The 25,504-nt window shown below is 42.6% G+C and overlaps 1 protein-coding gene across 1 annotated transcript; it reads left to right on the top strand.

Annotated features, from left to right (window-relative positions):
- Positions 1–636: 636 nt before the first annotated feature.
- Positions 637–23,766, top strand: ppap2d (phosphatidic acid phosphatase type 2D). Its single transcript, XM_074656448.1, has 6 exons — positions 637–1,203; positions 18,173–18,330; positions 19,269–19,555; positions 19,668–19,725; positions 21,896–22,072; positions 22,268–23,766. The coding sequence occupies exons 1-6, from the start codon at positions 978–980 to the stop codon at positions 22,370–22,372; spliced, it is 1,011 nt and encodes a 336-aa protein (XP_074512549.1). The 5' UTR covers positions 637–977; the 3' UTR covers positions 22,373–23,766.
- Positions 23,767–25,504: the final 1,738 nt, after the last annotated feature.

The raw sequence follows: 25,504 nt of genomic DNA, 5'->3' as shown, positions 1-25,504 counted from the left end.
TTTAAAATTGTGTCAAGGGTCTAGATATTGTACATTCGTGACATCACGAATGGGCAGAAATCCTGATGGCTTGTTTCTGAATACGGGCTGTGTGTATTTCCCTGTGGATTGAGTGTTTTGATACTTTCACAGTATTTATATAGGACTTAAGCCTGCTTTATAATAAAAAAAACATGAAAATCTTACTTTTTTTATAATATGGGACCTTTAATGTATTAGCTTCATATCACAATATATTCTAGAAATCTGAATTACGAAAGAAATGTCCTACATTAGGCTAATTCACCCTATAGGAGGATTAGTCTATTGAAAAGTGTTGCTTGTTATGCGTCTTTTTGGCAGAAACTGACATGTCCTCACATGGGTGGGACAGTTTAATAGGACAGGGGACATCTCATGACGTCGTCATTACACAGCTGTCAGGTCACAGCTGTATCGAACATGTGAGCTCCAGCAGCTTCATGGTTACACATTGACCCTGTTGAGGGTTTTAGCGCGGACTAAAGCTGCATCAAGTCACACCTAATTATACCGGAAGTAATGCAATTTTCCTACCAAAATAAAAGGCGAGGCCAACCAGTCATCGAGAGAGCCCTTTATTTTGAAAGTTTGAACCAAAAGTGTTGTTTTTCATTCGTGTTTATTTGACACAAGTGGTCTGTTCAGGACGTTTAGAGAGAGCACATAGCACAACACACTCAGAAGAAGTTGAGAGGTGTATGGTTAACTTACTGGGTGTTTGAGCTCCTAATTAGCCTCCACCTTTGTTTTTCTCTGCACTTTCTTGATGTTACCTGAACCAGCATGGTTACTAACGAGGGTCTGCTGCTGTCACACTTTCCTTGACATGGATTTGTTGCACCGACGACGGACGGACTGAAAAAGTTTGGGAATTTAACCAGCTATAGCTCCAACAAAAAGGGACACACTACAACTACTTTTTTTTTTCTTTATTTTGTATTTTTCTAGCAGAAGACATGCAGAAGTTGAACTCCTCCAGCGGGACCCACCACGGCACCACGCTGCCCCGGGACGCGGAGCTCCAGCTGCGGCTAGCTGACAGCGGAGGAGCCGGGGACGGGAGGGAGAACGGCGGGGGGAAACATTTCCTCTCCCAGCCTGAAGAAGAGGAGGAGGAGGACAGCTCCTTCTGCACCAAGAGGAAGATGCTCGTCGGGTTGGATGTAATTTGCCTTTTTGTGGGTAAGAATAAGTTAATTTACTTCTTTTTAAATTCATGTTTTTTGTGTTATTACTTCTCATTTAAAGCTTTGACTTTACAATAATTAACTTTTAATATGTTTAACCTTCCTATTGTCCTCGGGTCAACTTTGACCTGACTTTATTATATCATAAATATGGATTTCTTTAATCTAATTGCCCAAACATGGATGGTTCCCTACCATATGGTCTTTGCAAAAAAAAAATACTTTTGTTGTATTTTGGGTTTTTTGTTCAAATTTATAGCATCACAGGTGTCATTATTTGCTATAAAATTTAAAAGGTTTCAAAACAATGTTCTAACTAAACTTTGACATACCAACCAACTTCTTTTTAAATTAATGTTTTTTTGTGTTATTACTTCTCATTTAAAGCTTTGAATTTACAATAATTAACTTTTAATATGTTTAAAGGAGCTTATCTGTTGATTGCATGTGTCAACAAGAGCTTTGCTTCTTTTAAATTAATGTTTTTATACATTATTTTGTGTTATTACTTCTCATTTAAAGCTTTGGATTTACAATAATTAACTTTTAATGTTTAACCTTCCTGTTGTCCTCGGGTCAACTTTGACCTGACTTTATTATATCATAAATATGGATTTCTTTAATCTAATTGCCCAAACAGGGATGGTTCCCTACTATATGGTCTTTGTAAAAAAAAAATACTTTTGTTGTATTTTGGGTGTTTTGTTCCCAAAAACACAGGTGTCATTATTTGCTATAAAATTTAAATGGTTTCAAAACAATGTTTTGACTAAACTTTGACATATACCAACCAACTTCTTTTTAAATTAATGTTTTTTTGTGTTATTAACTTTTAATGTTTAACCTTCCTGTTGTCCTCGGGTCAACTTTGACCTGACTTTATTATATCATAAATACGGATTTCTTTAATCTAATTGCCCAAACATGGATGATTCCCTACTATATGGTCTTTGCAAAAAAATAAAATAAATTAATAACCACTATTTTTGTCGTATTTTGGGTGTTTTGTTCAAATTTATAGCATATGCTGCCATTAAAAAAAATTACATGGTTTCAAAACAATGTTCTGACTAAACTTTGACATATACCAGCCTGTGATAATCCCATCTACATTATGTTCATCTGATAATAACTATAGTAAAAATAATTCATAATTTCTTCTCTTTTTACTCAAAAATGTTGTATAATTTCACAGAAATTAGGTTTATTTACCACAAAAAAAGTCTAAAACTTGAGGTAATAATTTGGAATGAAGTTGGCCAAAAAGGTGTAACACAGAATTGGGGTGATCATTTCTACTGTATGCTTTATAAACAGTCAAACCAGACGGGAAGACAATAGGAGGGTTTAAAGGAACTTGTCTGTTTGATTGCATGTTGTCAACAACACAAGCTTTTTGTAGATCACATGTTGGAAGGTTACAAGGAGGTTAAATGAAGTTGGCTTTCTAGAGGAAAAAACACATTGCATGGGGGGATTTGTTAAAGTTAACGAAGCTGCAAAGCATTTTTCCAGAAGTCAAATGGAAAACTGTTCAAACTTTCAGCTTGTTCCCCTCGGTACACACGTGGGGGCAGGAGGAGGAAGGGAGGGATGGAGGGATGGAGAGAGAGAGAGAGAGAGAGAGAGAGAGAGAGAGAGAGGAGGGGGCTCAGCTCAGCTGGCAGGAGCAGAGTTGTCCCGGGAATTCATCTGTTCCCATGGTAACTCCCCAAAGTTCCCGGGAGAAGAACGTGGGAATCGGGATAAAAAACATGCTTGTGTTCTCGTGCCGAAAATTACCTCAGTTCACTGAGCTCTTTAGCCTCTCTCACTCACTATACTGCAGCAGCAGCTTTAAGCCCACTGACTCTGTCAGCCACACATCATTTACAGGCTTATAATTCAATAAAAATCAACCACCAGCTTTCACAAGGAGATTTAGAAACATCAGTAACAACATGTGGACAGAGGCCACTGACATAACCATAATACTGGAGTGGTCAAAATCTTCATAATAACTTCCACTTTATAGAAGATTTAATAAGCTAACTGTGAAAAGTAACAACACAAAACGATGACAAATATTGTCCAGAAACCCTCACAGGTACTGCATTAGCATAAAAAATATGCTCAAATCATAACATGGCCAAAAGGCAACAACAGCTGTCAGTGTGTCAGTGTGCTGACTTGACTATGACTTGCCCCAAACTGCATGTGATTATCATAAATTGGGCATGTCTGTAAAGGGGAGACTCGTGGGTACACATAGAACCCATTTACATTCACATATCTTGAGGTCAGAGGTCAAGGGACCCCTTTGAAAATGACCATGCCAGTTTTTCCTTGACAAAATTTAGCGTAAGTTTGGAGCGTTACTTAGCCTCCTTCTTGACAAGCTACTATGACATGGTTGACACATCAATGGATTCATTGGGTTTTCTAGTTTCATATGATGACAGTATCTTCACTCTATTAAAATTATACCAGAATGAGCACAATATACAAAATAGTAAACATTTACAAGACTGTAAACATGTTTAAATGTGAGGTAAAAAAGTGTAGATAAAGTGGCAACAGTATACTATACCAGTATATAAATAAAAAAATGTAAATTACAGTATTTCTGGTATATATATATAATATATACAACAATAAGAGCTTATTTTATATCACAATATGTATAATATATATACCTTTTGCTTAATTTGTGTAACCAGAAGTCACAAAATGCAAATATTTTTAACGTATAATGAAGAAAAACACACTTGCAAATCTTTTGTATTTTAACTTTAGAAATGGCAAACAATGTATAGGTGATAGAAATTCTCAAATTAATCATAATCAGCACTATCCATCATATGGACACCTACAATATCAGAGACCTCTGTAATTGTATCAAGTTTTGATTCAATATAAAGCAGCTGATGATCACATTACCCATTCCCTCATTGTGCCCTCGTAGCTGATAAATTATTGTAATAATGTGAGATTGAACTTTTCATCAAAAGAAATCCTTTAGTTACATAAATGTGGCGAGACCAAAGAGAGGAATTATTAGCAGTAACATGTTCACAAGTGCCCAAAGTAGATTGGCTGATTGATTCTTTATTTTCGTGTCATGCACACAAAGTGCCCAACCCTCATGGGTTTACGAGACACCAAAAATGCAGTTGCAGCGGTCAAACATTTCATAACATTTCATTCAATTACAATATTACAGGTTATTTTACCGTTCTGTCCTAAACAAAATATTCTGCCTACGAAAAAGGTTCCCTTCCTGAAGCACAACTCAAGTTTTTTATAGTCATCCAGCCAAAAGAAATCAGTCATTTTACTAAAAAGTACATCCGCCATGTCCTCGTAAACAGGACAGTAAAAACAAAAAGTGAACCTCATTCTCACTTTCACCTAGTAGAAGTTAAATAGTATTATTTGCATTAAGATGTAAGCAGTATTTTAATGGTGTACTGTAGTTTGTTCATGTCATGCTTGGTTGAACTGATTCATGTGTTTAGTAGTTCAAACAGAATATTATTATAGGAGATTTTCATGTGTAATCTGGCAAGAATCTATTGACTGAAGCTGTCAGAGAAATGAAGGGGAGGAAAAAGTAAAAGTAAAAAAAGTACTTAATTATTTTCCTCCTCTGTTCAGTCAAGTGTGGAAAACCCTGCCAGAGGTACCTGCTGTACTGGACTGTGATATTCAGTGAAGAGTGAGATTGTATAATTTCATCAGTTTCATGTTGTCATCTCACATGACTCTGATGGGGAAGGGAGCATGTGTGTTGTTGTTTGACTTTATTCGGAAAACACGAGAGAGACGTAACCTGTCCAGGCAGACTGACAGGTCTCAGTCTCGTTGGCAGTTAAAGCATAGGAGACACGCGAGCAGACATTATTCTTAACCCCTGCAGGTATGCTATTAGTTGTTCACTCTGCATATTCTCCAGCAGCTTTTGTTTTGTGTTTAGGAAGTGGCTAGCGACCCAGCATCAGTCAGCACTACGCAGGAAATGGTCTCTCTCAGTTCTCCTCCTGAGACGCACGCTGAGCACGCCACTGGCTTTCCCACAAAAATTGCGTGCCCTTAACCCTCTTATCCCCCCTCGGACTAGATTACAACACTGAGACTGAGTCACTGAGCCTCCAGCTAGTCACAGCTGAGAGGATTTAGAGAGTCGGTTAGTCTTGTGACTGAAGTCAAAGGAGTTCACCTTCTTGCTGCTGATGTAACAATTGAAAACGTTTACGTGTAATTTGATTTCCTTGCCAAAATTTAGAGTTAGTTTGGAGCGTTATTTAGCCTCCTTGTCGACAAGCTAGTATGACATGGTTGGTACCAATTGATTAGGTTTTTTAGTTTCATATGATGCCAGTATCTTCACTAAAAACTGACCCCGCTACAACCTAAAAATCACTTGTTGCGTTAATGCGTTAAAGAAATTAGTGGCATTTGCACACAAATTTACCCAAACACAAAACAAAAACAGTGCTTGACAGTTTTATCAGGCACAATCAGATGTGCTGACAAACAAATGAGTCATGATCTCAGATCAATAGCTGCAACACTTCCTGTTAAACATCACATGTGGTGGATAGTGCTGGGCGATATGGAGAAAATCAAATATCACAATATTTTTTACCAAATTTACCACTAATCGGCAGATTAATCGACAATGCAAATAATCGTTAGTTGCGGCCTTAATACCATATTATGATATTCTGATACCCAAAATCGAACCAATGTCTAGTCTCATATCACGATATCGATATAATTTAAATAGATTGCCCATGCCTAGTGCAGAATTGTTCATTACACTGTGAACTGAAATGAGAGCATAATGATATTATACAATATAATGTATTGTTACACTCATTCTTGCTACTGGGAGATCTAATTAGAGATGAGTTTAAAAACAGATTCCTGGCTGTCTGACTGCCTGTCTCTGCTCTGTTAACCATCATGTCAGTTATCACCAGCAGCCTGACCTTGACTCATCTGTGAATGCCATCACTTAGTGGGGATGAATTGGGCCCTTTCTTTAGCTAAACCCCCTTATCTCTGACTAACCCACTTTTCCCTTAAAAATGCCCTCATCACATTCCCTCAGACAGTTGAGCCGCCGGGGTTATTCATCCTGTTAAAGGGGCTCATTCACTACTGTAACTGTGGAATTTCACCCTGAAGCATCCCATCCTCATTATGTTATCAGCGGAAGACGGATTCCACAGTGGTCTGTCACAGCCTCTCCATGTGTTTCACTTTTACTTCACATTTAAAGGACATAAAGTGAGTATATGAACTTTAATCTGTGTGTTGTGAAATGCAGGGATTTTGAGAACATTAACTGAGGCTTTGACTCATGTTACCTGATCATGCTCTTACTCAACACCGGGCTTGTCTAACTTTGTTGTGCTCCGGTGTTTTTTAAGGCGCCGTTCTGACACGCACATGATGAATGCTGCACAGAGATGGATTGTTCTGGTTCAGCTCAGTGTCAGTACTTTCCACGTAAACTGCAGGATGCAAGTGTTTGCTTGTGTGTCTTAAGTGTGTGCATGCATTCCTGGTCGGTGGGACTGTAGGGGTTTGAACGGGACAGACCTGACAAAATCTGCGCCCTGTGGCTGCATCTATAAGATCTAGCGTCCAGCCGCCCAGAGGTCAGGAGGTGTCGGGTTGTTTGTCATATTCTGCAGAGCGTGCAGGGACAGGCCTCCCAGCCTGCACTGCTGTTTCCCTCCTGCACAGGTGGTCCTCACTCTGTCATCACCCCCAATAAAGCCAGTTATTGCCTCTCTTAAGAGTAATTGGGAAATGATTGGAAGTGGCACTTGAAACCACACTATTAGCACATTATACAGCTTAGAGGAGCATTATGATAGCCACAAGGCTTGACCCTCTTGTAGAGGTTAACTGTGAAATTGTTTCAACACTTGATATGCACAAGATGTTAGGCTGGGTTAAAATAATGCAAAAGAGAAAAAATGATTCACAGTGTTGATAAACTGCATATACTTTAGGACTGCCTCATCATAGTCGATTAGTCGACTAATCGGTTGTTTTGGTCTTAGACGACTAAGATTTCGACTTCATGCGAAATCGCATACTACACACTACATACCCAATATTTGTACTATTGTTCAACATAACCATGGGAACCCGTGCCAAGTCTGAACAAATTTTTTTTTTTTAAATATTACGCCTAGCAAAGTGAAATCTTATACCTACACTTAAAGGAACAGTGTGTAGGATCTGGCGGTATCTAGCGGTGAGGTTGCAGGTTACAGCGTGCTAAGCGTGTATGATTGCCATGTTGGCCGTTGTGAAAACGCAAATGCGTAGAGTATGTCCGTATGTGGGAAGTGAGTGGTGAAGCAAGAGAGAGAGCAGCGGCGACGGGAGCGAGTAACGTTATCGACTCCGGCCTAAGCAGGAAAAGTTGACAATGTTTGGTTTGTTCGTTCTGGACTAATGTTGAAACATGGTGGACTCCGTGAAGAGGACCTGCTCCCTATGTAGATATAAACGGCGCATTCTAAGGTAACGAAAAACACAACGATTCTTATTTTCAGGTGATTATACACTAATAGCACATACTTAGTAATATTATATTCCATTTCTGTCAAGAGATCCCCATAAATGTTACACACTGTTCCTTTAAATTGAAGCGTGATTGACGTTACAGAGCTGTCTGTCAACGTCTGTTAAGAACGTTGTCGTTACTACCGCATTGCGTTGTGGGATATTTATGCCACCGTAGTGTCCAGTGTTCGCATACTGTATTATTTCACCGGAAATAGTATGCAACCTTCTTCTTTCAATTAGTCGTTTTTTATGCTTTTTTCATGCTGAATGACTTATTTCCAAGAAACATATGAGCACATCTGTGGTAAACATTTTAAGTCATGCTTTTGTGTGATTCAGTTTTACAGATCTGTCAATTAAATGAGCTAATCAATTAGTCAACAAAATCATATCGTAGTGTTAGTCGATTAAGAGCTGCACTTGGTCAGGAAAACTTGGTGCTGGAAATGTTGAAGTGAAAAACCAGGTACTTTTCAAAGTAGTCAAATAACAATAAAAACAGTGACTGTCCAGCTTACTTTGAAAGGAAGTCCTTGCCAAGGACTCCTTGGTGTAGGATGGCAGTCTGGAAAACATCAGAGGCATACAGATTGTGAATTAAAATTCCTTTATTAACACACACCAGGAATTTTTGTGGTCGAGGACAGTCATAATATGTTTGTCTATATAAAACAAGGGAAAGTGATTTCATTCAGGAGTAAAAACAGAACTAGTTTGTGGATAATACAGAAAGAGAAACCTGGAATCAGTTGATCACTGTTAAGTGTGTGTGTGTGTGTTTTTGTTCTGGACGTGAAGCAGCATGCCAGGAAGAGAGGACCGGTATCTACCGGAGTGATCTGAATTCTAAAAAGGCTCCCTCTTTCCAGCTTATCTCTGCTTTAGCTCCCTTCTCTTTTCCTACTCTTTTCTTCAGGCAAACTCTATTTTGAGACTGAAGGTGTTCCAGCAACGTAGCAAGGTGTGTGTGTGTGTGTGGTTTTTACGTTTGCATGTGTGTGTTTTGGGCGGGCAGCGGGTTTATGATTCGTGGTTCTGTTATTTGGCAGAGAAAGCTGCCGAGTGAGACAGCTAGAGGCCGACACGTCACAGCATGTCGGTGTGTGTAGGGCCAGGAATATTAAATTGTCTCCTGTGTGTGTGTGAGCGTGCTTTTGAGTAAAAGTGTGGGTGTGGACATTTTTGTGTGTATGCGTCATCATCGTGGCTGCTAACAAGGACACCCTACTACAGCTGCCATGTGCGTGCTGTTTGTTGACAAAATTTGCCTGGTCCTGTTTTTGCTGCGCATTTTAGGAACTGATCAAACAGGCTCCGAAGTTATGGAACACGCTGGCATCTCTCTGCGGCTGACAGATGGAGAACCATTAAAGACGGCTCAGTCAAATCATTAGTCAGTGGAAGAAGTGATTTCGCTCTCTCTCTCTCTCGTTAGTGTGCTAATGCATCTCCTTCCCATTTGACAGCACTGCAGAGCTTCAGGAATCCATTAGTCTGCACCCGTCCTCAGACAGACTATATGGGCACATGTGCTCTGCTGTCAATACGTCTTCTTTCACCCATTAGCTCACCGGAGCCGGTTCAGAAATGTCTCAGGTGCCTGAAGGCTGAGGGGCAAGTAAGAGCCTGAGTGAGTGAGTAGCTCCGGGGTGGGAGAGTAGTGTGAGGCGTGGAAGGGGTTGAAGATCTACAGTAGGGGTCAGAGGTCAGACCCAGGGGCGCCCGAGGGACCTTACCCACAGCTGTCTGTTTATGTCCTTGTGAGGAGGAAGTAGCGCTGAGACGGTTCAGACAGCAAATAGCTTCAAATGTACTTTTAATGAGGCAGCTGCAATCTTCTCCTCGATGCCGGTTCCGTAAGTGCCCAGGGTGGTCCATAGGTATTAGCCTTAATGACTGAACAAAGATGTGTATAGTGCTCTAATCCTCAGTGCTCATTAGCTAGAATGGGTTTTTTGGAGAAGCTTACCATCGAAGTATCTACCTGAATCTGAATACAGCCCCATCTGTCAGAACTAAAGGCCCAGACACACCAAGCCGACATAAAAAAACTAGCGGCGATGAAGGCCGACTGTTTTGTCGCCACACGTCGCCGACAATTTGCATTTGAACACACCGCAAAGACTACAGCCGACGGCCAACTACCACGTACGTTCTGCGCCTGTGTGAGATAAAATAATATCTCACCGACCGACTCCGCAGCTGATTCAACATGCTGAATCAGCCTACGGGCAGATTAGAGTCGAAGGTGCGGGACACACCGCAAAACCTAGGCCGACAGACCGTACCGACGGTCCCAAACTGTCCGACGGCCCACCGTCAGCTTGGTGTGTCAGGACCTTAATGGCTCGTCCTCTTCTGTCTGTTCCCCCCATAGAGAGACGAAGTCCCTCCCCTTCCGTTGGACCACCATGGGACCTTATTTCATTTTGTGTGAAACCGCTCACTGAACTACATCCTTCGTCTCGCACAATATACGTCACCAACACTAGCATCTACAGTACGAAAACAGCGAGAGAGACGTGTGATTCATGGCGCAATTCAAACGGGATTAAAAAAATATTTGTCTCTCGCCGTTGACTAACGTTCATATTTTTTCCGAATAAGGTCCCATGGTGGTCCACCGGAAGGGACGGGACTTCGCCTCTCTATAAGCAGACTTAGACAGCCCCCCCCCCCTTTGGCGCCATGGCGTGGTTACCCATCATTGGGAGCGTTTTATCATTGTGTAACATCTCACCTGCTGGCGCCTTTTCCCTTCCTTCATTCTCTCAAGCTCCGCTCTGAAGTTGTTCCAGCTGCATGTTCCCCTGCAAACCAAAACACGCTGACAAAACAGACAAAACTCTTGCCATACATACATACATACAGTACAACCGCAATTAGGCTGCTCCGTGCCAAATACCTCCTCAGCCGTCTGAACCATAACCCCGTGTGTCGTTCTCACACGCCAGCCCTCATCTCTCTGCTGCGCACACCCTCACCTTCACACCACAAAAACCACCGGTGAGCTCCTTTTAAAGTCTCCAAGGTGCATACCAGAGTGGCGGGTCCTTTATGTTCCTGCTGATTCAGACAGGCAGACAGACAGAACCACTTCAGACCTCACCGCTCTTGCCCTGAACTCCAGAGCCGGGCTCCAGGAAGCAGGTCAGTGAAGTGTGGAGAGAACAGAAGCAGCTGTGGGGAGCATGTCTCCACTGGCCAGCTGTAACAGTAACAGAGAGAGGGGCAAGCAGGAGCTCTCCTAGTATGCTGGTGAAGCAACATAAAGGCAGATGGGGAAAAAAACATTGCAGCTTAGTTTACAGACACTTTATTTTTTTTGATTTTGCACATCAAATGTGTCGTGATAAATGAGGCGTTGGGTGTCAACTTAAAGAGGCTGTTTGGAGCAGGAGATGCTGATGATAGCAGATGGTTAACAAAGATCCAAGACTGTTGTGGCTCCTCAGTCCCTCTTTGTTCTTCACTGATTTGTCTCTTTGTGCCGCCATCAGGGCAGACAAAACAGAGTCTCTCAGCACAATCCAGCTAATTATGGAAAAATTCATGTGTCATAGCAGGTGAGCACCACTCACCCTGACCCATAGACTAACATTGGGAAAGAGACGTCTGTAACTCAGCGCATAATTTTTTTGAAGTAAATCAACTTACCAGTACGAACACTCGAATAGCCCCTATTTAAATCATGAGGTCCTAAAAGTTGTAAAATGCTCTAATAGCTGAATCCAGAGTTATTTTCCATCCTCCGTTCATGTGAATGAGACCCAGACCGAGGCTAGACTGTGCCAAATAGATGCAGAAGATCGCCGGTTGATCTGGGTACATTTATCAATCGGCACGGCAGTCGAGCCATTTTGGCTTCATGCGCCACTGGGCAACTCTCATAGGAATGAACGGGAGCCCGCCTCCCAACGCTGTATCCAGTTCTCTTTATACATCCTTGGACACCACCACACCTGGATTGGCCACCATGGATGAACAGGAAGAGCCACCTTCTAGGACACTCACATACAGTACTTTAATTGTCTTTGTGGCAGTTTATGGTTGCCAATCATAATCACAGCCTTGGTGCGGATGACACCTCCTCTTTAATTGTTACCTGCCCAACAATACAACAGACTCTCTCTTTGTTTCTCTCTCTGTGGTCTTTTGTGTGATGGTGCATACAGTCTGCTTCTTCAAACAATGTTTTTTTATACCAGGTGAAACATAAAAGACTTGAGTTTGCCCTTAAAGTACCTGACTCAAACTGAATAGTAATTAGATGAAAGAACAGATCAAGACTAGCTCACGGAGACAGCTTTGTGCAGTTAAAGTCATTATTACACAAATAATTGTACAAGCCCATCCAGCCCAACTGGTGACTGCTATTTATGAGCATGTCAAACAGGCCGTCACACTGCTTCTTGTAATGTCGTTACCGGGGATTATCACGCTCGCAGAGATTCAAATTACGACACTTCAGGGTTCACTTCACCAGCTTGCTTTTTTTTTTCTTTTTTTTTTGCGGGGTTGACTTGTAGGTAAACAAGCAGCTTAATAAAATTTAGCTGGGAAACATTGGCACATGCAAGCTGGTGAGGGGCCCCAGCGAGGGTGGACCACCCCTGAAGGGCGCTGTAGCAAGCTGGGCCGCAGCCCAGGCTCAGCCTGGTCCTAAACCGCAGGCCAAATGGACCTGTGTTGACAGGTCACTCACTAATTGTCTGTCCTCCAGCTCTATCAAAGGGCAAATGTAGAACGAGGCAAACATTATTGGATGTGATGAAGCAGATGGTCGTTACCGTGGCTCAGATATCGCTTTAGGCTGAGTGTCGTGCTGATCTATGAGGCTGTTTGTCCGACACCAGCAGCATCCCCAGCACTTCATGCATCTGTGATAGTGAGGCTGCTCTTGCGTGGTTTGTTTGGTTGATTTTCTAGATGCTGGTGGGTTGTTTTGGTGGTTTGTTTGGTTGTCTATGTGGCTGCGGGTTTGGTTTGTTTGCATCCCAGTGTGGTTTTTCTGTGTGTGTTGAGTCTGAGTGTGCGTTGGGGATATTCTGCTGGTTGACGTGGGGTCGTGTTTACAGAGCGGGTCCCAGCAGAGCCCAGATCTCTGACCCTCACATTCCAGAACCACCACTAATCGCCTCCGTCTGCTGTTCTCCGTAGAGAAACCCTCGCCGCATCTCTCTTGGCTCCATCTCTCCAGTTTTCTCTCACCCCGGTATTACCGCCCTCACCCTCATTTGTCAATTCTCTGGCCTCCTGGCTATGCATTTTAGCCTAGTTTTTAGTTTGACGCCGTATTGATCAGCGTAAAGCATGTGGATGACTAACTATCATCTGCCCTATTTCTTTTGCGCTCTGTCTTTAATCACTTTTCTTTTTTTTTTATTTCTAGCTTTTGGTTGTTGTTGTTCTCCTCTCACAGTGAGCTCATTCTGGGCTGTGGTCATAGATGTGTAAATTAGAACCAGAAGAGTTTCTCAGAGCGAGGCACATATCCCCTCTGCTCTCATTCCTCCTCTTCTCCTCCCTCCCTCCTTCTCTTCTTTCCCCCCCTTCTTTCTTTCTGTCCCTTTTGACTATTTGAAAGCATTCCTGCTTTGAGTGTCAGGCCCAGCGAGCAGCACATTCTGGCCTGGCTGTGTGAGCCGACCCACTCCTCCGCCTCCTCTTGGGTCCCCTCGCAGGCCCTCCTGGCCCGGATCTCTCTCTCTCTCTTTTGAGCATGTCTTGGCCAGGTGCAGAGGTTTGCTCACAGCTGCCTGACAGATGATGTGAGGGTCTCTGGAGTGTTCTCATGTCTTGTTGTGAAAACAGTTTTAATGTAGTTGTAAAGGATAGAGGTTGACTGTGACACGGGAGCTTGTAATTTGTACAGGATGGTGTAGAATAGCTTTGCATGTGGTTTTCTAGCACCATCGCTTTGTTTTGTATTTATTCTACAGCACTGACACAACTGCGGTTGGTGGATTTATTTTATTGAGAAGCTTTGCAAACAGCTTTGCCACATTGGAGTGATCTTTGGTTCGCGGCCATTGGTGCCGAGCCTGTGCATGGACTGCATGCAGAAATGGGGGAAAACAACACAAGCCGTCAGCACTGGCAGGTCTGAGGTCATAAATTATGCTGCAATCTGGCTCAGCACTTCATGGATCCCATTAGACCTCCACATGTATTGAAAGTGATCCCTTAAAATGTCCATGTTCCCACTGTAACCGCAGAGTGTTTGGTCCTTAATGGAGAATCTGTCCATTAACTCGCTGCCAGGGCAGCAAAAATATTGATTATTGAGAGAGGAGCGTCCATATGGTGGAATCTGATGAGGACACAGAGGAAGCCGGTTAATGGGTGGTATGGAAAGCAATATTTGCCACAAAATTGACCTCATTACATGCGAAGCAGTTCATTTATGGCAGAGTGAATGTCAAATGCTGTAGTTTATGTTGCAACATTTGAGCACACAAATAACACCTCAAACAGGCTGTTCTCATACACCGTTCGTAGCTATATGAAAAAAAAAAGTCCACACCCACTCAGTTTGAACCAGAGATGAACCGGAGAACATATCTCTGCAGGTCTCCACCAAGGTATGATACACACTGATAAGAGGATTACGATTAGGAGATTAAGAGATGTGTGTGCATTTTATGCAGGTGACAGAAAGGAGCCAGGAAACCTTCATTCAGGATGTTCACTTTTTTTTTTTTTTAAATTAACAAGAAAAAAAGACTTTCCCAAAGTATTTATCTAATACTCCAACAATCTAATACCTAATATAAACTAATCAGAAATACTTAAAGCAAGCAGTTTTGGCAACACAGTGCCCACAAAATTCTACGTTGTAAGATGGAATCGTATCGTGATTAAATCATATATCGAGATATCGTGATACACATTACATCGTCTAAATTGATAATAACAAGCACATATTAATTAAATTTCTCAGAAAATCTGATGTGAAATATTTTGAGGGAATATCATTTGAGGATTGCGGTTTTGTTTTTACATTACACTCTATATTACCACTCAGTTCAGTGTGATTAACAAACAGTGTATACATGGAAATATTTTGTTTTCTTTATAATTTCACTTGAAAGTGTTATGTTCATTCTGCACTAAAGTTCTTAATGAAATGAGAAAATACTCTGTACTTCATTTGTCAAGTATTTAATTCACGCAGGAGTATACAAACATAGGCTTTACCATGTCGTTATTGCATATAGACCAGAAAACATGCTATATTGTGATATATATCATTACTGAAAAAAAACTGTTGCTGTTGAGCTTTTTTATTAGGAAAAAATTTATAAATAGAGCTTTATTACATTCATCAATCAGTTTATTAATTTGCTAATTCCACAGCATGCTGCTAACTTCCTGTGGTACACAATGCATACGGACTGTCTGTTATCTGCTGCAAAAGTTACATTTTTTCAACATACTTGATACTAAAAAGACTAAAGGTTTCGCAAACGCACCGGATATCACAGATGTTCCCATAGGAATGAATGAACTTCCGGTCGACTCGCATACGTACACACAGCTATGAGGAAACAAGGCGTCATAGTAATAATCCAAAGGTTTGTCAAGATTCAACTAACATTTGTTATAAAGGCAGGAATTCTGACCAGACAACACCAGGACTTCAAAATAAAAGATGAATAGATCCATTATCATAAATTCCTCTATCTAAAAAAACAGATAGCACCTGCATGTGACCTGTACGTGGATGTGTGTGTTGCATGAGGTACATTTATGTAATTTATGTAAGTGTGTGTGTGCGTGAGGAGACGCCTGTAGACGTGGCGACTGAATGAGCTGGATGATAGATCGGGGTCAGATGAGAGGTGTTTCCTATCTCTCTCTCCTTGTTGGCGTCACAGCCTCCTGCTATCTGCCTGCAACGTGTTTCCCTCCCTCACTTTCTGACTGAGGCCTCTCTTAAATTATATGCCAGAGGGCCGGCGTTTATCTGTGTTATGTCTTTCTTCCAGGGCAGCGTGACTTTGACTACAGAGGTCACTAACGCATTTTTGACTACAGTATAACATCCTTAATCAGCTGTCGTCACACAGCTGTTAAGAGTTGCCTCCTCGTGTGTTTTTTGTGCTGATAGCCTCAAAACCTATAGATTATTTCCTTGTTATCCTTTATCAGTTCAGTGAGGGTGAATGAGCGGTTTGACTGCGTGGGTGTGATAGCAAACACAGAATAATAAAAAGTGAAACAATGTGGACATATCTCAGAGTGGGCCGAGTTATATAGGTATTCACGCCCTGCCCTTTGTTGGTTAATAATTGTTGATTCATCATACTTCAAGACATGTTTGCCTGCCATTGTTTGTGTTTGAGTGTGTTGTTCCTTTTGCCTGATTTCGAGTGTGTATCCTGTGTGCTACACAGTCACGTAGTCTGAGAGTTTCCCTGGCAGGAGAAGCGTTTTGGCCTGGGTGCGTTCCAGCCAACCAGCAGGCCTGGGATGACAGGAAGAGGCACAGAGGTTAATGATTAGTCCCATGTTCTCGCTGCATTCCACGGGGTGACGAGGGGACATGGGATAGATACGGGACAAACAAATAGAGCAGGCTTTTTACAGGGCTACTGGTTATTAGTTTGAAGTACAACACAGAATAAAAGCTGTGTAGCTCAGCTCCCGTTTCTGGGTGTACAAACACATATTTTCTTTTCCCTTTTTGTCATCATTAAAACGATGCACAACTTTTACTCAATGAACTTTCCCCATCCGGCTGTGAGGCGTGTTTGCTTAAGCCTGCCAGACCTTGACCCACTTTCACCTGATACAGAGTTCTTATAATTAGTGACCAACCAGGAAATGTAATGTACACACATGTAGGGCAAATGTTAATGTAAGATTGAATTGGTTGAATTAAAAGTCACTGATTTCTAGGGCTGCAACTAAAAATGTCTTTCATTGTCACTTAATCTGTTGATTATTAATTGATTGGTTGTTTAGTCTATGAAACATACTTGCCAACCTTGAAACCTAAAAAATGGGGAGGATTTTGAAACCAAGGTGGAAAATTTGAGTTTCAGAGACTTTGATTCCTGCATTGTGGTGGCTTTTAAAGAATGAAAATTGCAAAATAATTATAATTATAATGTACACTGCAACGGCAGTTTTATGATAAATACTTTTAATTCTCAGGAATGAATACAGAGTAATTGGCCCCTCTAGTGTGAACTTGTGTGAATCTGGCATCAGCTTGAGTAGGCCTACTTCTTTCTCCTACTCTCCATTTCTCACTCACTGAAGGTCCTTTCAATCACAACGCAACAACGGCACCACTGTGCTTTGAAACCCGTTATTTCCAATGGCTTGCACCACGCCAAAACGGCTTTTTGCTGCACAGAGCAAAGCCCAACTTTGGGTGCAGCGCGCACTGACGATGCCCAAACCGTGTTGTCTCGAGCATCTCTTCCACCAGGAAACAGCATTTGGTGTAGCTGTATTGTTGTCTGGGAGGAAACTTATACACGCTGTACAGTGCCAGAAACAGGTTGAGATAACGAAAAGGGAAAAAAGGTGTGGACATTTGTCATAAATTGGGAGAAATGCAGGAGAATTGTGAGAATTCAAAGGAAACCGGGAGAGGGCAATGAAAAACGGGAGTCTCCCGGGAAAATCTTGAGGGTTGGCAAGTATGCTATTAAATGTCAGAAGATGGTGAGAAATGTTGATCAGTGTTTCCCAAAGCCCAAGATGACGTCCTCAAATGTCTTGTTTTTGTCCACAACTCAAAGATATTCAGTTTGCCGTCATAGAGGAGTAAAAAAACAGAAAATAGTCACATTTAAGAAGCTGGAATCAGAGACTTTTGACTGTTTTTTCTGAAAAATGATTCAAACCGATTAATCGATTGTCAAGATAGTTGGCGATTAATTGAATAGTTGACATCTAATCGATTATTCGTTGCAGCTCTAATGCTTTCCACTGGAACAAAGCTTTATTGTTAATAAAAATACCTAGCTCTTCCTACAATGGGTTTATTGTCCTCCTTTGGCACACTCCTGTGTAACACACCCTCTCATCTTCTTCTTCCTTCCTCATCTTAATTCTCCACTGTCATGCCCATTACCTCGTCTGTCTGTCTTTCTGTGTCTCTCATCTCTCCGTCTTCCTTCTCCTCTGATGGAAGCAGCTATGGGAGGAATGCTTCATCCTCTGGGAATCTGGAAATCATGTCACCAGATGACTGTTGTTCTTTAACGCGGCTCCCCTCATGCTCCTGTGAGGCCACCTTTATGTTAGCCGACTGTACCAATCTCATTTGTGATCGTTGTTGCATGAACCACATGCTCACAGACATTCATCAAGCCATCTTTTGTTTTGTTTTTTGTCTGCCTCCCCTCCCTCTCTCCCCTACATCTCATCAGCCTCCATCCCATTCTTTGCGTGCGAGTTGAAGGCGGTGACTGCGTACCAGCGAGGATTCTTCTGTGGAGACCCCAGCATCACCTATCCCTACGACCCGATCGAGGCCATCCCCGACAGCCTGCTCATTGCTGGTGGTATAGCCATCACTGGCCTAACGGTAAGACAATAATAGCTGTTAAGTATTGGCACAGTGAGTTCAGTGAGTTGTCATCACAGCATGTGTTTATTTTTAAAAGGCGGGTCTTTATATCATTCTGCAGCTTTCCAATGGTGTTCCTTATGTATTTGGTCAAAGTATGTATGTTTTAGCGTCAAAATGCTATTTCCCCAAGCACTTCTAAAAACAATTTCTCACGTGAGCTGAAGTAGGTTTCTGCATGATGATGCTGCTACATGTACAGTATGCATACATCCTTACAGTCAGTGTATTAACATAACATACAGTAACTTAGATGGCGTTCGGCATGCTCCCAGTTTGGAACACAGAAGCTAAGCAATGACCTGCTGTGTGGAGGCCATGTTAGTTCGGATTCGAAAGTCACACAAGCAACTCCTGTGTTCCACGAGGTAAAATGACTGTTTTTGCGAATGGAGTCAGTCCCCCTTCAGACAGGGCTGTCTGACGGCGAGGTAAAGCAGTGAAAATATTCAAAATATAGCATACACTTAAACTAATATTGATTTATTGTAGGGTGGCTAAAATAAATTTTTTTGCTGCTCCCGTCCATGGCCGCTTTAGCTCGCCGTTAGACAGCCCTTTCTGACAGTAACTGAAGCCGGTATATTGCTCTCTTCAAAGCCACCAGACTACATTCACAAAAGCAGTAATTTTACCTCGCAGAACGTGGGAGTATACATACAACCCCACTTCAAAAAGTCCCAACCAACCCTTTCAGTTATTTCCATTTTTCATAACCTTATTGATTAGCGTCACTGCTTTTTGCTAACGGCTGAGTGGGCAAAAATATATTTGAAAATAACAGAACAGAGCGCAGATGGACCCGCCCTTTAAGACCAAAACAAATATACTTTCACTGTATTTGTGCAGCTGTACTGCATGAGTTATGTAAACCTTTTGTGTTCTTTTCTTCTCAGATCGCACTGGGCGAATGCTACCGGGTGCGTTTCCGAGGCGTAAACTCGCGGGCATTTGTGCGAAACTGCTACGTGTCGTGCCTGTACAAGGAGCTGGGGAGCTTCCTGTTTGGTTGCTGCGTGGGTCAGTCTCTCACCAATATGGCCAAGCTAAGTGTGGGGCGCCTGCGACCCAACTTCCTGGAAGTCTGTAACATCACCTACGAGTCCATCGGCTGCACTCCGGGCAGCTATGTGCCCCAGGTCGAATGCCAGCGGCATAACGTGAAGATGGTGGAGGAAGCAAGGTGTGTGTTCTTGCTCTGAAATGATTCGGTGTGTTTACTAAGGGTGGGGTGTACAATAGCTTATGCAGTTAATGTTTAACCTTCGGCATCTTTTATTGATCTTCTCTTTCAGGAAGTCTTTTTTTTCCGGCCATGCTTCCTTTGCAATGTACACCATGCTCTACTTGGCAGTAAGTTGCTTTTAAACACACACACATCTGGAATGTGACCTTCCCAGTCACCTGATCTTGTGTTGTGTAATTACAGTATTCGGTGCTGTGTTTACAATGTTGGGGGAATATTACAACTTTCATTTTCAGTTATTAGAGACAACACAAATCCCTAGAGGCCAGGAGCACTGTGCGCAACCATTAACTAGATAAGCTAATTAAACATGCGCAAACACACACCAGCACATGCTGCTGTAAAATATATTCACACTTCCTGATCGTGAGGGAGGAGATGTTTGAGAGCAGCAATTCTCCAAAGGCACCCTGCTCCGAGCTGAAAGAGCTGGTGAGACACAGAGGGAGGGGGGGGGGAGTTAGAGAATGAGGGAGAATGTTTTTCCACGGGGAACATGAATAGATGAAGAGGCTACGCAGACAGAGGAGGCCTTGTTGTGGGTCTCATTTAGAGGAGGGGGTGGAGGGCTGAATATGCCTGCTGAGAGATCGACAGGCTTCTTTCAGCAAGAGACACCCTCTCAACTCCCCCCCCCTCTCTTCATCTTTCTCTCACACTGCACTGCCCAGCACTCGCGGGTGCATTGTGGGAGAGAAACGACAGTTAGAGGGAGACAAAAGCACATTATTAACCATAAAATGTCCACATTCCTCGTGTATTTCCCCCTCATTAACCCTTAAATTATAGTCTAAGGTGACTTAAATATGTTAATGTGTATAGCTAAAATGAATTAAATGAGGATGTTCAAAGAGGAGAAAAGAAAATCACTGCCTCCCCTATTTGCACTTATAAGAGTCCAAATGAAAAGCAGCTCCTCTCTGAGCAGAAAGAGACAAACAAGGATGAGTAGGGGGAGACTGAATAAGAGGAATAAAAGAGTAAAGTGCTGAAGTGGTGTGAGAAAAACGAGGGCGGCAATCAGTGTTTGTGACCGTTGACCGTTTGTTCCTCTCCTCTCCACACACACACACTACAAGCACAAACTCACAGCGTCGCATGCCGACTGTAGACAACCTGGTGAGATTGTGTCAAACCTGTAGCTACACGCCACCAGCTGCTAGCGTTTAAAGCAGGAACAGTGACACCTGCTCTCATTCGGGATAGGAGGAGTGGGAACCGGTGAGGGTCGGCCTCACCGCAGGAATGTAGGCCACGTGCTCCCCAGTGGTTGTCGGGTCCAGACGAACCTCATAAATCTAGCCCCCTGTATCTGCATCACGCTCAGCCCCGTGACCCCATTTTTACAGACACAAACATCCATTCTGCGCGGAGGCAGGAGATGAGGATGAACAAAAGGAGGAAATGGGGTTTAGATGGTGTTAATGGACTCGTGCCAAGCTTCTCTTTTCCCCCTCTGGGTAGCAGACTGAGTGGATGTCCATTTTTTAACTTAAAGGTCTCTGTCTGTGTTTATAGAGCACAACAGTGACCGCCCGGAAGTGAATTTCCCATTCATTCACTCCATTTATTGACGATTCAGAAAATCATTATATAAAGAGTTTTAAACATGGAAGCAAACCAACCAATTACGAGATGAATCATGACCATAAAACATTTGATTCGGAGCAAAAACAAAAATGGAAAAACATAATTATTTTAAGAGTGAAGGAACTACTCATCCCATAAACCATTGTGAATGGTGACTCGCCCGCCTCTGAAAAACGTTTAAACTAACTGTTGTCGATCTAAAATGAAGACAGATTCAGCAACTGCATGCCTTATTTCTCGCCACAAATGTTTTTAAAAACATTTCGGGGAACTATTTTCGTAATAGAAGAGAATGTCTCCAAATGAGCCGCCTTGTTGAGCAGACCACGGAGCAGCACGTACCAGCACTAGCCATTCGCGGGTGCGGTAAACATTTCCTTGGTAACAGCGAGCTCCACCAATCAGAGATGTTGCTGTTACACTTAGGATTGTGGGTAGTGTAGTACTTCTCCATGACATCTCGAATAAAACATGATTTTCTTAAAACAAGTTTGATATTATCGGACTTGTAGCTTCTACAAGAGCATATAGCATCGTTACACAATCTCATAGACGTTTAGACGTAATTATTAGTTTATGTTTTTGGGGCATGCATTCACACACAAGCACCCACATGCATGTATTCACTTTTCTGTGCTAACTATAAAGTCACTATCTATATAATGATGTTTATTTTCATTCTTGCAGTTCTACCTGCAGGCGCGGTTGTCGTGGCGAGGAGCTCGGCTGTTGCGCCCACTAATACAGTTCCTCTTGGTGATGATCGCCATCTACACCGGCCTGAGCCGCATCTCCGACTACCGCCACCACCCCACTGACGTCCTCACGGGCTTCATCCAGGGAGGGCTCACTGCGTACTGGGTGGTACGTCTAAATAGTCCAATAACAGTTATCTCTGTCTTCACAGGATTTGCTCGGCTCTCTGTTGACTGAGCCAGCTTAAACAACAGCCTCATTTTCCTCACTCTGATCCCTCGTGGTGTTTATGAACAGTGGATGATTGACAGCGTGTGTGGTCTGTGTATATCTCCTAACATGCTTTTGTGTCTGTGCCTGCAGGCCTTCTACATCTCCTCCATGTTTAAGCCGTGCGCCCGTCAAGACCTGTCTCCCACGAGCATGTCCCTGGATAGCCCACTGTCCAGCCAGCAGACCGTCTGTTAGCAGGCACATAACAATCATCCCAGGAGTGAGACAATAAGAGAAGATGGACTGCAGAAAGACAGGGAGAATGTCAGATAGCACAGGTGAGGAGCAGAAAGAGAAGATTTTTTAGAAAAAGGGAATCTAAGAGAAGGATTTAAAAGAGTACAATCTAACACTTGCTCTTTTTGGGGCATACTGATACATTCACAGCGTAATCTAATGTTCACACACTCACACACGTGAAATACAAGAAGCACATTTTGACTGTAAGTCAAACCCGTCCAGTGAAAAGAACTGCAGAGTGATATTTTTTTATATATGGAGAGAAAAACAAATAAAAATGTCTATTTTTCAAGAGGATTTTTAGAAGCTGCTAATGTTGATAGTTTTCTTCTGTGATGGAGGCATTTTTTTGGTCAGTGCAGTTAGTTAGCTTTCAAAGCAGAACTGGTCACTCTGGGGGTGAGAGAGAGGAGAAAACGCCAGCCTCCTCTTTGTTTTATGATCTCGGCGTGGAAAACATCAGCCAGCAGCAGCAGCAGCAGCTGTGAACTGAGACCATTAGAGCTCAGATGTAAAGACAGCTCTGTGCCGAGTGATAAGGAACAAGCTTCAACTTCTAACCATCTTTACCGTCTGATGTGCCACTACTCAAATCAGACTGCCCGGCGTCGCTATGACTAAATAATAACCTGTAAAGAAGAAACACAGTATTTGAGCTGTAACACTATCTTTCTTTTTGTGTAACCAAGTTAGTGATGGGGAGGACTCCTCTTTCCCTTCCACTACTCTGTACTAACCACTTTGACTGTGTCTCAGAGGTGGAGCTTTGACTGAATTTTGTAACCTTTGACCTTTGCCCCCCATGGACTCCAATCTCTGAGCTGCACCTTGATTTATGCCACTCTTGTCAGGAGAGCCGACGTGGCTGCGACCCCTCCTGTGCATCTTTATTAATAGCACTTGAACGTACATAATGGAACCTTCTAATTATAATCAATATTATATATTTTATCACAAGTTTTAATAATCAGTGTTTATTTTTTTGTTAATGTCAAACTCATACACTATATTTGTTTCTCTTGAAACGATAATTATTCAAATTGAATGTAAATAGCTATGTCATTTTATAAACCACACAGAATTTCAAAAAAAAGTATTAGTTCCAGTTTTGGACCGTTTTTACATGTTTATTATTAAGTGTTTGTATTTACGTTTGTGTCAATCAGGTACGGAGAGTTACTATTGTATCTGTTGTAACTACTAGACTGAGCCACAGATATTATCAGAAAGCTATATTTTGTTGTGTTCCCAGTTATTGTTGTTTGTTTGTTTTGTCTGTGAACGCCAGAAAGGCAGAAATAACCACTGTACTCAAAAAAACCAAACCAATAAACTGAATGTTGAATGTTTTTAACTTCTTCTGTCCTCGGTTATTTTTAGCATCAGCAAAATGAAAAGTAATACACCAGACACACACACTTAAAGAGGACCTTTTGTGCTCATTTTCAGGTGCATACTTGTATTTTGGGTTTGTACTAGAACATGTTTACATGCTTTGATGTTCAAAACATGCTTTATTTTTCTCATACCTGCTGTGCTGCAGCACCTCTTTTCACCCTCGCTGTGTTTGAGCTCCTGTTCTCCCCCAGCCCGTTCTCATTCCCAGGGCATCAAATACTGAAGCTTTGTCACGGCGTTCGGTGCCGCCGCTCACGGCACCCTTTAGCACCGGCATGAAACGCACCGGGCGTTCCATTAACTATAATGTAAACCCATCCATGGCAACAGTAAATGCTGGTGACGTAGTTTAAAGAGCGAAATAGCCACACCGGATGGGTGGGAGGGGAGCTGGATGGGTCCAACAAACACAAGGCTTTCATCCAGGAGACTGTTTGTGTACCGTGCGTCACGTTACAATCAGCTGTTCGTTCGTGTCCTGTGTTCACAACGTTCAGTGTCATTTTCACTGTAAAAACGTAGTAGTTTTAAGTTCTTTTCTAAACCTAACTATAGTGGTTTTATTGCCTAAACCTAAAGTGGCGCCAAGGGGAACTATGGTGGTTTTGATGTCGAAAATAAAAACATAGCGTCGGTATGTGACGAGTTGGGATGAGAATGTGTTGCCCCTATCCCGAAAAGCCCAGTCTACTCTGATTGGTCAGCTGAACCAAACTCTTCGGACTCTGCTCTAACTTGCTTTGTTTGAGGGCGTGCCAAACTAGCTGCTAGGCAGGTATTATGCAAATGTGTTACTTGGTGACATCACCACGTTACAGAAGAAAAAGGCGGGACTTCAATCAAAGCGTTTCAGGCTGTTCAGGAGCAGTGTTTCTGTGAGGGAGAGTAACTGCCTTTGGCGTTGACTTTGGACTTTGTAACTTTGCAGACCTTTTACATGCACAGAAAACTATGTAACGCACTAAAGGAAAGGGGGGAAAAGGCATAAAACCATAATAGGTCCTCTTTAATCTCAATGTCACAATATTTATGTCATCTCAGTTGTCTCTGGCTACTCACATGCAGCAGCGTTGGTAAAGTAAGCCACTTGTTAGTCAGTCAGTGCACAGGATGCCAGACTCTGTGAGGAGGTAAGGAAATCTGGGCTGAAACAAAACATAAACACTGAAATGATAAGTGATTTAACCTCTTGTTTTGTTTGGAGGCTTCCACTCCACTGCTCTCCTAGTTTCTTCCATTGCAGCTCTCTCTCTCTCTCTCTCTCTCTCTCTCTCTCTCTCTCTCTCTCTCTCTCTCTCTTCTTCCTCGATTTGCCCCTTCCTTGCCTCCTCTCAGTCCTTTTTGAGTGCAGCGAGGCATGATGGGCTGTTTCAGGGGGTCATGCTACCATGGAGATGCTTAGCCAGATACAGGTCGAGGGCGTCTGAGGCGTTTTCTTTCATTTCTTTTTTTCTCTTCCAGGCTGAGGGAGCAGAATAAAAAGCAGCCCAGATCAGACAGAGAGGGCAAATGAGGAAGAGAGGGCTTCAGTAATGCATAACGCTGAGGTAAAGGGGGGACAGGACGAGCAGGAAAACTGGTCCAGTAATGAAGGGAAGGAGTAATGGAGCAGTTGGCAGAACAGATGGGGCGGTAGATAAGTTCAAGTGAGGGTGATGGGCGTGGGGTGTCGGGGTGGGAAGGAATGCG

This window comes from Sebastes fasciatus, chromosome 13 (assembly GCF_043250625.1).
Source record: "Sebastes fasciatus isolate fSebFas1 chromosome 13, fSebFas1.pri, whole genome shotgun sequence".
Taxonomy (NCBI): Eukaryota; Metazoa; Chordata; class Actinopteri; order Perciformes; family Sebastidae; genus Sebastes; species Sebastes fasciatus.
The sequence above is the reverse complement of the archived record's forward strand: the minus strand, read 5'-3'. Positions and strand labels throughout refer to the sequence as shown.

What these genes read in the sequence shown, in the direction of transcription:
- ppap2d (XM_074656448.1), top strand. Translation starts at nt 978, where the DNA reads ATGCAGAAGTTGAACTCCTCCAGCGGGACCCACCACGGCACCACGCTG. An exon ending in TAGCCATCACTGGCCTAACG is followed by an intron (nt 18,331 to 19,268) that starts GTAAGACAATAA and finishes TTTTCTTCTCAG; the next exon opens with ATCGCACTGGGCGAATGCTA. An exon ending in ACACCATGCTCTACTTGGCA is followed by an intron (nt 19,726 to 21,895) that starts GTAAGTTGCTTT and finishes TCATTCTTGCAG; the next exon opens with TTCTACCTGCAGGCGCGGTT.